General features: G+C 26.7%; 1 protein-coding gene and 1 long non-coding RNA gene across 2 annotated transcripts in view; both read right to left on the bottom strand.

Annotated features, from left to right (window-relative positions):
- Positions 1-1,125: 1,125 nt before the first annotated feature.
- Positions 1,126-1,642, bottom strand: LOC136989277 (uncharacterized). Its single transcript, XR_010882888.1, has 2 exons — positions 1,537-1,642; positions 1,126-1,285 (listed from the first exon to the last, which is right to left on the bottom strand). It is a non-coding gene; the product is annotated as an uncharacterized lncRNA (long non-coding RNA).
- Positions 1,643-1,699: 57 nt separating this feature from the next.
- The window catches only part of Hmt4-20 (Histone methyltransferase 4-20), a 67,379-nt gene continuing 52,534 nt past the window's right edge, over positions 1,700-16,544 (bottom strand). The window contains 4 exon segments of the mRNA XM_067287460.1: positions 1,700-3,893; positions 3,895-4,237; positions 10,820-11,001; positions 14,011-14,147. Coding sequence (XP_067143561.1) covers positions 2,984-3,893; positions 3,895-4,237; positions 10,820-11,001; positions 14,011-14,147 — 1,572 coding nt within the window. The 3' untranslated portion in view covers positions 1,700-2,983.

Genomic DNA, 16,544 nt, shown 5'->3' on the forward strand with positions numbered 1-16,544 from the left:
GTTAGCATTCGTTTTTCGAAGACTTTATATTTGTGTCATGCAATCTTTAAGCATATTAGAATCACTATCAAAATTCATTATTTTCTGCAATATTGAAGATCATAACAATGTTTTGTTTTAATTCCCAAACACTTTCAAGCCTTTTAGCTGAGAATTAAACTAAACATTCTCAGAATCTTCAATAAAGTGGATGTTGGAATTATTTTGTACACTAAATTGTCTAAAAGAAAATTAAATTTTTCTTTTCTTTTGAAATATTTAATAAAAATAAGACTTTTCAAAAAACTTATTTTATTGTATTCTATCATTCCTTCTGTTCCACAACACTTATGACTGAACATGAATACAATTACTGCATATAATTACATTTGCTTTATATATATTATATATATAAGACTATTTGTGTGTGTGTGTGTATATATTATATATATATATATAATTTATTTTATATATATTATTCATTTAGAATACATCTATCCCAACTAAAAAGTGTATATCTACAATAATTGTACATATCATTGGCAGTGGTGCAGCTTAGCAAAAATTTCATTTTTAAACCCCAAAAATACAGTTTGAATTAATAAAAAAATCAATTAAGCCAATGAAATTAATGATTATGCAACCTCTCACAATATTTATTTTATATTCCATTTCAGTCAAATACAGAAAATTACTTTGATCTCTGTATTGTTTTGTATTTTTAATCCGAATAGAAGAAAATAAAAATAATTAATTCTGTTTAAATTCTTTGATTACATTCAATGAGCTGTTTTAAATTCCACTTGCTCCTGACAGATTTTTCAAAGCTTTAAAATGAAACCACAATCTACAATAAAAATTATTCTCATCAAAATAATGATGTTAGATAGAATTTACAATAAATGTTTATTTTTTAATTGAAAAATAAAGAGCAGAGATGTTCATGAGTTAGAGAAATTTTTATATTACAATTCTGTCTGAAAATTATCATCCAGGGACAAGATTCGATGAATATTTCAAGAATTATGCTGAAAATATTTTGGTCTGAGCACAGATACGAGCAATAAATCCAGCAAAAAATAAATAAACCAATCGTAAATTAAAAGATAAAAGTTATGTTTTCTTATCAAATTGAATTACAGACAGTTTACGTTCAAGAAATTGCACAAAAATTTTACTTCCAAGTTCAAATTTACATGAATTAGAGAAATAGTTTAAATAAAGTAACAGTTATATAAATTTTAACATCTATATTTACACCATCTTTGATTCCGTTTTCTCCAAAATACATTCATCATAATAATATCTGCAAGTAAATAAAATTAAAAATAGTCTTAAAATAGTATCACAATAAATTTGTTAGAAAATATACAATAATGATAACAAAGGGTGGAAATATTTATTAAAACAAACATTTTCAGTGCAAAAATAATAATAATAATAATAATAATAATAATAGAAGCAATTAATTGAATGTGAAATGTTCACTATCACCATACATATTAATGCATTTATAACAATTTTATAACACCCAAAAGATCGTGGCTTTATTTTTACCGAGAGTATGCGGATCAGAACAATTGTCATAAATACTTCATCTTCGTTTAATCTGTTAAAGAAACTTAACAATATAATTCAATTATCTAATAAATTATTGTTCAAATATAATAGAATATGTTATTTATGAAATTATGAATAAGAATTATATATTACATTAATTTCTATTCTGTGATATGAATTTTGTTCGTACAAGTTTCGTTTTCCGTTCTATTAAATACACCGTAGCAATATTTTTACATTTTCTAAGAGATAATGTTTTATTTCTTCCAAAATCAGCTGATACTTTCAATTCAAAACCTTACTTTATATACAAAAATAACACTTTTTTTGTATCTGTAAACCTTTATTACTACTATGCGATATTTATTATATTCAGTTTTAAGTTTATTCGATATTAAATATATCCATTCATTGCTAAACAATTCAAAATAATATTACAATAGAGAGTCATAATTACTTAAAAAAATAATAGATTTCATTTAAGAAAAAATTATTTTTCAAACTAATCTTGTCCCTGGATGATTCGAATCCAATTTCACATTGTGAACTACTTTATAAAACAGTTTTAAATTTTATGTGCATTTTTGTCGAATTTATAAACAGTATGAAGAGAAATGTGCCCCGTCATCGTCAATCGTGGACTGCACATTTCAATATTAACTGCAATCTCTGAAAGGTGAATACAGGAATATCTAACTTAAAAAGTACATTCTAACAGATCAAATTATATAAGAATGTTCATCATGAAATTATCATCATAATTACAAAATAATTTCTGGAATTTTTCAGAACAAAATATTAAAAATATTTCTTCCAGTAATATCTTTACAAAAACCATTACAAACACTTAACTAATATACAAGCTAATGCAATTAAAAAAAAAAAACTGTATGAAGATAAGTTACAAAATACACAGATTCACAAATTATTATTTTCAAATATATAAAACATAAAAATTATATATTTGAGTTTTTAATTAAATATTATTTTTCGTAAATAATTCTTAGAAACCTGAAGTAATTTAACAATAATAATAATGAGAATGGAAAGACGTTTTCAAACAAATAAAGAACTACAAATGCTTTAAATATACATTATATATATACTTTATATTTACAAACAGTAATAAGTATTAGTTAAATTGAAGATGTTCTACTTACAAATAAATTATGATTATGACATGATACCTAGAGATGGATGGATTGATATATCACTATGATTCATTATTATTCTTTTGTCCTAATTTTAAACATAATTTATGAAAATTAGATGTTATGATTTTTCTTAACCTGTAATTGCCTTTCAAAGAGATGAGGGACATATATGAAGGCACATAAAAGTGGCTGATAGGATAATATTCCCATCTATCAAGTATAAAATAAAGATGATTTCCTATTAATATAATCTGTTCTAGTTACCAATGTTTATCTAACTAATTAAAGAATCAAAAAAATCTTCTTGCTTTAGATGGTGGAATGTCTATGTCGATAGAATTGTTGCCAAAGATTAACCTCAGTCTTTTCGTACCTGGTTTTAAAGGAGAACTGTTTAACGAACAATTAGAAGATTCTGAATTGGAACACAATTGAGAAGCAGTATTTGAATTCAGTTTTGGTCTTTTACCATTACTCATTTCTAATTTCGAAATATCTCTTTCCTGAGATTTCTTCTTCCTTTTTTTCTTTTTCTTCTTTTGATGTTTACGAGGACTACTAGCATTACTGGGTGGAAGAATTTCGTAAATAGCTCGCTTCTGATAACCTTTAGCTGAATTTATGCTGTTGTTTCCACCTTCCGAAGAAGAGTAGTGATCTTCCGTCAAGTGGCTTCTCCGAACTCTAATTGTTAATTTTAAGCACCCCTGCGGGGAGTCTTCTAAATTGTTCTTCACATTGACCGTGTCCATTTGTAATTTATAGTCATACTTACCATTTTTTGGTTTTGTTTGGTTTGGAGATGTGGACGGATTAATTTTTCCACCATTAGTTTTATGAGAATTAGTAGATAATTTGTTTACCTCACTAATAGAGTCTTTCCTAAGTTCTTGCTTTTCTGGTTCTGTTAATTCTTTCCTTTTACTACGGGTTGTATTTGGAACAAGAGATTTTTTATTAGTGCTTTGATCATTTTTTTCTTTAGGAAAAGTTGTTTCAATTTTAACATTTGTTTTATTTAAAACTGAATCACTTTTATAACATGGCACTATAGATGAATTTGAACCTATTCTTGTTCTACAACGTGGAGCCCATTTTGTCATTACAGTGAGATCTTCATTATCTATATTATATACTGAAGCCTTATTTAGAGCATCAATATTTTGGTTTCTTTCGTTACATGCCTGCAGGTTTCTCAACAGCTGGTTTCTCAACATTAGTTTTCCTATCTTTTCCAACTGTTCTTGATGACAGTGTTTTATATTGAATTTTGCAATAATTTTTTTTATGGTTAACTAATTTTGATTGACATTGAACTTTGTCCAACTTTTTATTTAATGAGTTTTGTGCTTTCGCTGAATTTTCAGTTTGAAGTTCATTAGCTACTTTTTTCTGAGAGATTATTCTATTTTTATCGGATAAAATACCATTTGAATGGTTAAGGCTAAATTTTTGACTGAACAACATTTGAGGTCTGTTTAATCCTTTAGATTGTATCTCATGTAAAGTTAATGATTTTTGGAGATTTCCATTAATCTTCTTTTCTAGAATTATAAAAAGAAATCAGTTTAAATATCTCATAAATTATTCTGAATTAACAATTTATTGAGTATTTTAAAAAATTCATAAATATTTTTAAACAAAATTAATAATCATGAAATTTCCTTCTTCTTTTTATCATTTTAGATATTTTCCACACTGTATTTTAAATGAATAATTAAAAGTGGGGCCAAAAGTTTCAGGAATAGGTCAAAAAATAAAAATACATTAGGATATAAAGATATTTAATATTCTTCAAAATAATTACTTAAAGTAATTTTTAATGATGAGTAAAGATAAAATTTATTGGGAGGTAGAGCTGAATCAAGGGAACAAAAGTGATCGAAGAAGAATAGCAGTTCCAACTTCAAAAGGAAGATGGCTTGTGTCAATAAAAATCAATAAGAAAAAAAGTTTGTCATTCGTGAAAGAAGCAGATTTTTTTTTCTAAATGTTTCCCAAACTAGAGAAATCATTAAAGAAAGTGTATTGAAGGTTAAGTTGGTGCCACAGATACAGTATTTATCAAATCCCAAATGATGAATGTTTGCCATTTGGTCATTACAGAGTAGTTTAGATGAGTAGTTTGTCATAAATGGATTAGCCAATATACCTATGTTTGCTGTTTCCCCATTTAGTTGGTATTTTCACCCACATCAAAGAAGCAAATATTCATCCTGAATGCTTCCAGAATCACAATACAGACATTGTATAAATAGGAGTACATGTATACAAGTGAGCTCATTATTTGACAAACAATTTGGCAAATAGTTGAGGCAGAGCATTGGCAAAGCTTCTACGTGGCTTACAAAATTGTGTTTGATCTCAAAGTTCGATCAATCGATTTTGATTAAACTTTGCCATTTTCCCTTAATTGTGATGAGGAGTCCAAAAAGTAAGTAAAAAAATAGGATATATACTTTGTTTTTGAGATATAAGATCATAGGACGAGCATGAATAGCAAAGCAATATCACACAAATCATGCAACTTTGTTGGGCAATGTTCAAGGTTGCTAGCACGTCTTCTATGGGCTTATAGAATTGAGTTTGTTCTCAAAATTTGATGGTTTGATTTTGATAAAACTTTGCCATTTTCCATTAATTGCAATGAGGAATCCAAAAAATATAATAAGTGTCTATTTTAATGTAAAAAAAAAAATTGGGGTCTGTGACTTCATTTTCAATATACAAAGTGACAATGTCCGTGTTCTCCAATGCAACTGAGTGGACTAACAAAATTTAGGAAATCAAAAATAAAAACAGTATTGCATGTGCCTAACAGGAATTAGGCACAAGAAATGAACAAAACAAGAGTAAAGCAATCAATGGCAATTCCATTGATTGCTTCTCCATGTCAGCAACTGCAAGAATTCTCTCTCTATATCAGACAAGGATCAATGTTCCATGGCCAGCAGGTATGAGAATAGCCTCTTTTGTGATGGCAAGTGCAAAGTTCACCTATCTGCAACCTTCAAGTACAACAATCACCTCTTCTCTATCTAAGAAGTGCAAGGATTGCTTCTTTCTTTCCAACTCAATTCTGTTGAATAAGACAAAGTTGTGAGATGTACTAGTACATCTACAGGCAAATATTTATCATTTGACAAATAACACATATATAGCACTTTCAGGTGATTATTTTGAAATATATTAAATAAATATCTTTATATGCTAACAAATTTTGATTTTTGACTCATTCCTGAAATTTTTTGCACACCTTGTATTTTTAAGATTAGATTTACATTTTTTTTCTCTTTAAATAGTTTGAAACCTAAAACTACTTTGCTTAAATGACTTTCTTATTTTACATTCTATCAATTTTACTACAGAATATGAAAATACATTTAATAGCTACTAACAACAAATATAGGGGAGACAAGGGAAAAATGGGACACTTGAATTTTCTGATTTCCTATTTATTTATTGTAATTTTTTATTTGTCCCCAAGTGAGAGTGGCTGCACTTGTATTTTCTTATAAAATGGCTGATGAATTGTTTCAACAGAAGAGGCTTTAGAAGAGAAAATTACGTTATACTGCTCCAGGTAAATATTAATACCAATATCTGATGTAATCTAAAATTTTATGTTAAAGATAACTTTTAGTGCTTAATACAGGAATTGAAAGCAGTATTTTAATAGAACAATTTTGTTATATTACTTTCTTGCTATTTCCACCGTATGTCTAGTTATAGCAAGTATAATACAAAACCTCCTAGTAGGAAGGTCTGGGACACTGTCCCATTCCTCCCTAATAATAATTTTTCTGATGTGGTGTTAAATTTTAGTCTGTCTTTTCAGGAAAAATGCCACATAAATGGAAGAAGAAAGATCCAACAAAATCAACACCAGCTAACAGTGTGATTCTTCAAGCAGTGAACATGGTGTGTGGACAAGGGAAAGAGTATAAGGAAAGTTACAAAAGCCATGAATTTATCAAAATCAGCACTAGTAAGACATGTAAAAAATTTAATAGCATTTCAGACAAGGACAGTGTAGTATTCCAGTCTAACCTCATTTCTTGAATGTTTTCTCTGTGCAGAAAGAAGCAAAGTTAAGAAATTACTTGCTTAGTGCAAGTAAAATACACTATGAACTGATAACAGTGCAGGTAAAAAATTTGGCATATGAGTTTGCTGCTGCCTTGAATAAAACATATCCCAGTTCATGGAATTTCAATAAAACTGCAGGATATGACTGGTGTTTTCAAGGGGTTTATGGGATGTCATTTACAGCTTTCATTGTGCAATCACCAGAACCACTAGCTTAGGAAGAACTACTAGCTTCAATAAGAAGAATATTGATGACTTCATGGACAAACTGAAATCTATTTATGAAAAATATATTAATTTATCGGCATATAACGCCCAATAAATATTTGCAGTGATTGTTGGTTCATTTTATTATGTTCTCAGATGTGAGTTAATGTCTGATTCAGAGTAATTTCTGTATAAATTGTTTATTTATAATCATGTAGTAAAATTTTATTTTAATACCTCAAATCAAGCATTTCAAAGAAATACTGCTATAAAATACTATGATACTTTACAGCAAAACCTTGTGCTGATAGTATGACTATCTCAGTAAAACTAATATTGTATAGACACACACATCAGTAATAACTATTTTATATATAATATTTGCTAAATAAGTATTTTAATACCAATTTTATGTGAATTTATCCTTTTATGAACTGTCCCACTCTCCCTTTTATTAGGGAGGAGTGGGACATTTGTCACAGCATACAAAACTTATAATTTTTCTACCAAATGTTAGCATTGAAACTTCCAATACTTTTCAGATACAGATAGTTCAAACTAACAAGCTAAAAAAGAAAGACTTAAGAGTTCTTTCATTGCTTATGTTTTTGACATACTTTTCCCAAAAGTGTACCATTCCTCCTCCTCCTCCCCTACTCGAATTAATTTGTATACTATTTTTATAGTGAAACATTTTGAATAACATAAAAATGCAAATAAATCAAGTGTCATATTGAAAATTTCTTAAAATTATAGAAAAATCCTAACAATATAATATAGAAACAAACACATTATATTTTGAATCAGATCAATAATTTACAATACAATATCAATAACATAATTGATAATGATAATCTTTGAATCAAAAATAGCTCTAGATCAGCAAGTCTCAACCTTTTTTGAACTCATGGCACACTTTTATAATACACTCAAACCTGTTTTTGTGCAGTCTTTTTTTGTGCGATTTTTTATACGTGCAATGTGTTTTGTGCAATTATTTTTGTGCAGTATACCAATTTGATTGAAATTCATATACTGCACACAAAAAATCACACAAAACAAATTGCACAAATAAAAAAATCGCACAAAAATAGACTGCACAAAAACAGGTTTGAGTGTAATGTGAATATTGCAGTATACTTTGTTATTAAATATAGTAGATCAGCCAACAGTTGAATTATGACTACTTCATTACAGAGTTATTTTCAGTGGAAATCAAAATATCAAAATCTTGTTCATATAACCAATGATTTCATTTGCCATTTTTAATCAATAGCATCAACTCTGTATATTTGAGCATGATTATACTACATAGTAACATTCCAAGAGATAAACCCAATGCAACAGTTCCCATAAGGTCCCATAAATAATATAGCATAATGCTGACTGCACATAGCTAGATCCACCACTGCTTCCTTTGTTATTAGCTTGTACAAACTTCTGAAATACAATTAAGTAATACACAAAGCTACATCATTTTTCTATTTTAAAATTTGGTGTTTTAATTTATTAATTCATCTTGTTGCTGTTCCACAAGACATATTAGTTGAGAACCACTGATTTAGATAAAAAGATTGATTAAAGTTTTTTAAAAATAAATTTTTGAAGTATGGTAAAATCTTTTTAGAATGGAATTTGCCTAAATTTCAGAATGAAAAGTGTTAAATTTTACTATACACCAGAAACTTAATCAATATGAAAATGGAAGTTTATAAGTATGAAAAAAATATAATCTATAAATCTATAAAAGTATCTAAATTGCAGCCCTATAAAATGGAAAATTAAAATTCCACTTGTGAACAAAACTGTCTCCTGTTATAATGGTCACTGCAGAGCATGATATACTATATCCAGAATTTTAAACCTTTTCTCATCATCACATTGCCTTCTTAGATCATGTGATGAGCAGACATACAGAGCAATAAACAAAATAGCTACTGGAAAAATAAACTATTAAAAACAAAAACCTTAATATTTCCAGCAATAAATTATTTAATAATAATTTATTTGTATTGCTTGGGTTCTATTTTTCTGCATTCTTTTGTTTTTTGAGTTTGTTTTAACTGATGAAGGCTGTTTAAAACAGTCAAAAATGTTATTATTAAATAATTTATTGCTGGAAATATTAAGGTTTTCGTTTTTAACAGACATACAGATACAAGTTCTTTGTTAATACAGTATTAGTCTGTTGGAATTAAACAGGGACAGAACTAAGAACTTTCAAGACTCAACTGAGTTCCCAAGAAGAAGCAACAAGTGTAATTCATTGAATACAATGAGAATATGGAGCCACCAATTTACCATATACACAATTAGTAGTATCAAACTAACGATACAGAGTAATCTAAAACAAATTGATTAATATTGTTGGTAATTACAGAGTTAACAGTTCAAGTATTAAAAATTCCATAAAAAGTCAGATCATGGAATAACTTGATCTATGTATTACTGTAATGTGTAGTTCAAAACCTCTTAAAGAATCTTCTTAAATAAATCTCTAGTATGTTATCACCTTTACAGTACAAAGGATTGAAAACTTTAGTCATTCTAATGTGATTAGAATTTCTGAGAGCCAAGCAAGACATCAGTTCTAGGAACTCCAATTAGCTTATTCACTGTCATGTGAACTCACAAGAATCACATCTGAGAAGTATTTGAATACCTAGCACAATTTCTTGGAAAAAAAACATGAACACAGCATTGTGTAGTTTTCTATTACTGCATTTGAATATGCCCATTTTCAGAATCACTTTAATTTGGATTAATCTAGTAATAAAGTGTTTCTTACTACATACTACATGTAATAAAAGTAATTTTACTATAAAAATGAATGATTGTGTAACATTTATTTGATATAGTTTAGAAATAAAACAATATATATATACTAAAACCTATTCAAACTGAAAATCTATCAAAATTTTAAAAAAATCAGATACCACATGATTCCAATTTATAAAGATTTTACTATACTTAATTTTTTGTTAAATTATATATAACATATGAAATCCTTGTCTATACATTTATAATAATTCTGTGTACATCAAAATAAAATAAATAAAACATGGTATCACAACATCTATATATTTGAAAGTACAGTAAAGTATTGATTATCCAAAACATTGATTTCAGAGAGTGATAATTCCAAAACTTATAAAGTTTTTACATGATAACGATTGTCGACGATCTTCTGTAAGGTAACTATCAAGCTATTTTATTATTGACACTAGTGTTAGAGTTTATTTATTACAGTACAAATAATGAGTCACAAGTTCTAATCCATCAAATGCTTCACAGCATGTAGGCACTAAAAAGCATACAATGCATTAGAAACACCATTAAGACAGAAAAGCAATCTAAAGCAACTTTTTTGATTCTCTTGACAATCAAGCAACCCAGGAATTTAATAGTTAAAAATAAAAATTTACATAAAACAAAGCAAGATAAGTGACTTCTTTAAAAAAGAACTGTAATAAATAATTTTTAAGTGAGTACTGTATTTTATTTAATATTAATTTTACTATTACTATTTACTACAAAATTTCATTAGTAAATTGTAGATTGTAATGAATAACAAATGTTTTTTTAAAAATAAATTAGACAACTTTTTAGTTATTTATCAGTCTTATGGATTAAATTTCTATGCCTTAACTTTTTTTTTGTGCTTGTACTAGAATTAAAATTCATATTTTTTACTTCATTTCAGGTATTTATCTTTTTATTCTTTCCTTATCGATTATGATTAGTTATCTGAAATTGCCCAACATCAATTATTTCAGATAATCAATACTCTATTGTATCAAAAATTATCATTTATATTAATGTAAACATACCAACAGTCTCATTAGAATTAACTTTTTGTTTCAAATGAGTATTCTTGTTGTTGTTATTAAGTTTTGCTTGTTGCTTTAATCGATTTAATCTATTATCAGTCTCTCTAAAACTATATGTTGTTTTACTTTCACCTCCTTCTTCAGCATCTTTCTTACGAGTACTAAATGCTCCAGTTTTTCGTCTGTAATAAAAAGTGCAATAAAAGATGCTTAATTATAGTTTTATTAGTATACATTATTGCAAACATTATCATATCAAAACATTTAGAAAATAAACATTTTTGTAAATGTTTCAGAAATAATTACATTTTATTTGTTTATTTATATATATTCATTTATTACTTAAAATAATAATTATAATTTTTTGATAATTAAAAATATTTAAATAAATTAATACTTTTACCAACTAATTATTTAAATAAATATATTTTATATTATTAACTGCTGTAGTATTAAACACTATTTAACTTTTCATTAGTTGTTAAAAGAGAATAGAGTAAGTAACAATAGCTGCAAATTATCTTTTAGCAGTATAACTCCAAAAGATATCAGTTTAAACTCAAGATCTCTCACTATGCATATGATATTTGACATATAGTACAATCATATTTTACATTACTAGTCTTGGCAATAATTGAGTGAATCAACACAATAACTTACAGTGGTACCTTGTACAATCAATTACAGTGGTGCCTTGTACTTTGAATTTAATTCATTTCAGGAGGCCATTTAAACTCCAAATTGTTCAAAGTCCAAAGCGATTTTTCCCATTAGAAATAATTAAAAGCAAATTACAGTAGAGAGCCGTTAATCCGAATCAATTGGGGACTGGGGTTGTTCGGATAACTGGTTTTTATGGATAACCAATTATGTACGAAAAAATATATTAACCTATCCGATGTTGAAATTTTTCTCCGTTGAACGTCACTTTGTGTTGAATTTTCATCGATTTTAAGCCTAATAAAAATTTTTATAATAATAATCGAGGCTATTGTATTGTTAAAAATTATTAATTTATTTTGTACAAACAAAATAAATATATTGAAGAATATAAAAACATGAAAATTATACTTTAGAAGTAAATCTAGTATCAAAAACGTTCGATTCAGCATGACACAGTCCGACTGAAAATTGTTTGGATAACTGGGTTTCGGATTAACGACTCTCTACTGTAATTCATTCCCAGACCCTAAATGATACCCATTTTGATAAATTTAAAACAGCAATTACACATAATTTAAGGTAAAACTAACACAATTAATGCCATAAATAATAAATTAAAACATGAAACAAAAACTAAAACACATAAATAATGTATAATAAAATGAAAATTGCATTTATTGTTGAATCTAGATATAATGGCAAATTGAATATTTCCAATGCATTATTGAGAGGTATCAGTTCTGATATCTTGACTGAGTCATATACATTCGTTGATTGAGTTTTAATTGTGTGTGCGTGCGGCAGCATGCACTTGTTTGTTAATGAGTTATATATATGACAAGAAACAGTACAAAGTGGTGCACATAAGTTAATGTTATTTTCTAACTAAAATCTTTAGAACAGAAAAAAACACATTGCAAAACTTATCTTCACACTTTTAATTTTCTTTACTAAATCACCTATAGACTTATCTCCGGGGTATCTAATTCCATTAGTTACAATTTTATCATTTATAGAACAAACATAATAAGAAAATAAAATATAAAAATATTATTTTATATTTTTATAAAATATTAATTGAATAAGAAATTTCAATAAATCCAATAAATTAAACTTTGTGCTGTTTTTTAATGTTCTGTTACATTAATACAGTGGTTCTCAACCTTTTCTAGGATGCGGAACACTTTTGTGAGCAATTTTCTTTAGCGGAACACTTACTTAAGTTAATATGAAATACATAAGCTTGTCATCAGTTATTTTATTAGAATTGAGCAGTTATAATTCAAAATCTCTACTCATATTATTAACGCCAATTCTAAGACAGGAAAAAATATATCTAAATAACTTTAATGGGAAACTTGTGCCTGATGTTTTTTACATATTTCATTCAGTTTTTATCATTGCCTTTATCTTATTCGAAACAGTAGTACACTCCATAAGTACGAGTCGTACATATATATTTAAGTTTATGAAAATTTTATGATTTTAATTTTTTGATATTCGGCGGCTCGAATACGATTGTACACTTTCCGATTTGCGACTAAATCTGTGGAACACTTGGGAGATGCTTACGGAACACCAGTGTTCCGCGGAACACCGGTTGAGAACCACTGCATTAATATATAGAACAACATTTTCTAAAAACTTTGTTCTAAAGAATAAAAAAAATAATCATCTGTAATAAATATATACCTTAAACTTATTCAATATTTTATCAATTATACATAAATGTTTTACTAAAATTCTTTTAGATATTATTTATATCATTAAGTCACAGTTTGGCCAAATTCTTCTTTGGTCATAATTCTTTAAAACATAATTTGGCCCAATATAAAATAATAAACTTTGTTTCATCAGAGTTTATTATTCAAGCAGTGTTATTATGTATATAATGTCCACGATTGCTTCATTAATTATTTCTGAAAATAAATTATGACAACTGATAATAGCAACAACAAAAGCGTTTTCAATAACATAAAAATATAAAAAGAGTGCACTTGAAATAAAAATAGATCTTAAAAAGAAATATAACAAGTGATGATAATTCTTTTTATCTGAAGAAAATCCAACACTTATATAATCTACATTTAATAAAGTTCTGTCTATACTGGGAAATGGCAAACCTTTGGTACACATGCCCAAAGAAGACATGATCTGGCATAAAACATATTGTACAATTTTGTTTATTTTTTACTGTGAAATTTCAGTAAATCCTTTTTTAGTCAGCCACTTTACATTTATTGTAATTAAAACATGTTCAATTCATGTTTTTAAATATCATTATTTGAAGTCTAAAACTTTAACACACACAAACATTTTAAACATAATTACGCTTACTATATGGAACGCGGACTCAAAAAGATTCACCATCTCTGGTCTATACTATATAAAGATAAATTCATGTGTTAAATAAATTATTATATAAATATAATAACACTTTGACAACTTAAATTTTGAAATAGTTAAAATAATAAAGATTAATAATTATTATTTAAGAATAAAATAAAAATATTATTATTATTATTTACCTTTCACATGTTTCGCATTCACAGTAACAATTATTATCACCAAAAAAATCTTCTCCATAAAAACAAGTAATTTCTTCACCTACTTCAATATCTCTTAAAACTTTAACACAGGCTGTATCTCTTCCAGTAGAAACAAACTATAATTTTAAAACAATTTTTTAATAAATAATTTAAAAAATGGATTCTTTCAAACAATTTTTTTCATTGGTGCTCAATAAATTACTTTTTTTTTTTTTTAAATGATTTTTCGAAATATTACTTTCACTCCTAATTCAACATCTATAAAATCCAAATTTAATTTTTGATTGGTATTTTTTAACTTTACACTTCTAGAAAATTATCATTAAAAAACTATGAAGTAGGAGTTAAATTGGAAAGATGATAGTACATAGCATCTTTAATCTTATCAAATTACTCCTGTAATGATTTATATGAGCTATAATGAGTTGCATTTATGTTTTTGTGTTATAAAAATAACCATTTTAACCTTAAAGTGATAGAAATATTTATAATTTATTATTATTCTTATTACATTTAATTAAATATATTATCATTATAACATACAAGATTTTTTGTACATTTTAAGAAAAATAACTAAAGAACATTTCAATATTAGTAGTAAACTGTTATTTTTTATATATATTTAGTGTGTAAATCCACTGCTATTAGAATATATAGTATAATTCTAATATTGTTAGGTACTGAAAAAAATCCTTGATATAACTGATTTCTATTATATTATCTTATTTATAATACATTAGAGTTCACTTATAACAATAAACTAACTTCAAAAGTATGAATGAAACCAGCCATAAGACCAATATTATTTTCTTATGACTACAACAAACCCATATGTAACAAAATATACTTAGGTTTAAAATCAAAAAAGTTTTCACTCGTAACAAACTATGCACACAAAGAATACTCAAGTTATTATTAAGGTTTGGACTTTTAGGTTAAAACCTTTTTTCTGAAAACAAGATAGAAATAACAAAAAAGTATCAAACAAGTATTTAAATTTTATTTCTGATCTATTATTAATAATTAAATGACTAGCAATTAGTAGTGAGAGGATACTAAAATTTCTTTCAATTTCAATTTCACTGAAAATGCCCAATTCCCATTCTTTTGAATACTTTTTAAAGTTTATTTTAGTTTAGAAAAATTAATGATTTACATTAGTAGCATGGCATGTTCATTAATTAATAAACACAGGCTTAAGATTGAAAAATAATTGGGAAATCCAGAACTGATTTTTAGAAAATTCTACATGTGAATGTGCATGCTTTTATTATGTACTACAGAATAAATTTGTAATCTTATTTCAGATAAAGTTAATATTACAACACTATCCTAAAAGAAATTACAGCTAATTCCTTTTTATTTAAAGAACTATCCCATCATGTCACCTAGAATTGTTACCTTTGCAAACTGGCTTTGCCAGCTGATGGATAGGAGAAGGTAAATGGGATGATGCACTTCTTTTTTCATTCTTCTCACAATTGCTATGCCTTGTAAGTGCTTTAATATTAAAGCCAAACAATTGTCAGATTACATCAGGATATATCAGGAATAATTAAATACTAAGTAATTTGTCACAAGAGGTAGGCATTAGATACCATATCTTGCTAAATTTAATTGTTATAATTAAATTAGAAGATTCTGGAAGAAAAGAAATCCACCCAAATTGGGACTCGAATCTGAAACTCCTGCTTTACCAGGCCAGTTACACTACCTAGACCTTCATCCAATCCTTTATTTCAGAACTTATTGATATACACATAATCATACTAGGTTACTTATGACACCAATAGGAGATAACTCTGACCTCATGGCCTATAACTCCCATTATAGCACTCAACTGGCTATTGTTTCTACCTTGGCATGGGTTGTATGTATGTATGTAAATTATATATGTACAGTACATCTATATATATAGTTATAAAATCAAACCTTGGATTTTGAACTTAATTTGTTCTTAAATGTTGTTTGAAAACCAATTTGTTCTAAAACCAAAACAAATTTTCCCACAAGAAACAATATAAAATGCAATATAATATCATATATAATATAATACTATCCATATCCATATCTATTCTATATGTATATTAAAAGCAAAATGTTCTATCATTGCCAACGGAAACCCTAACCAAAACTAAGACTTTACAAAGAAGTGCTATAAATAGAGACTCAACTCTGACAGCCTAGATGAAATATAATCAAATCAATCAAGACAGTACTTTATCCACACTTTCCAAAATATTGTGTTTCCATTGATTTGATCTTAATTTTAATTTAAATTAATTAATTTTGATTTTAATTTTAGTTTCAGTTTTGGTGTAAAGGCCAGAGTTTTTATTATTATTTTTACATTGAATTAATATTTTTAATTTTAATCAAATGGCTACCTAGTATTAATAAATATTAAATAGTAATATTATAATATATATTATTATATTAATAAATTTTTGTTATTAATTTAACTTACTATATACTTAAACACAAATTCTTGGATGCCATTTATATTATGTGAA

This window comes from Centruroides vittatus, unplaced genomic scaffold (assembly GCF_030686945.1).
Source record: "Centruroides vittatus isolate TY-2023 unplaced genomic scaffold, ASM3068694v2 scaffold_464, whole genome shotgun sequence".
NCBI lineage: Eukaryota > Metazoa > Arthropoda > Arachnida > Scorpiones > Buthidae > Centruroides > Centruroides vittatus.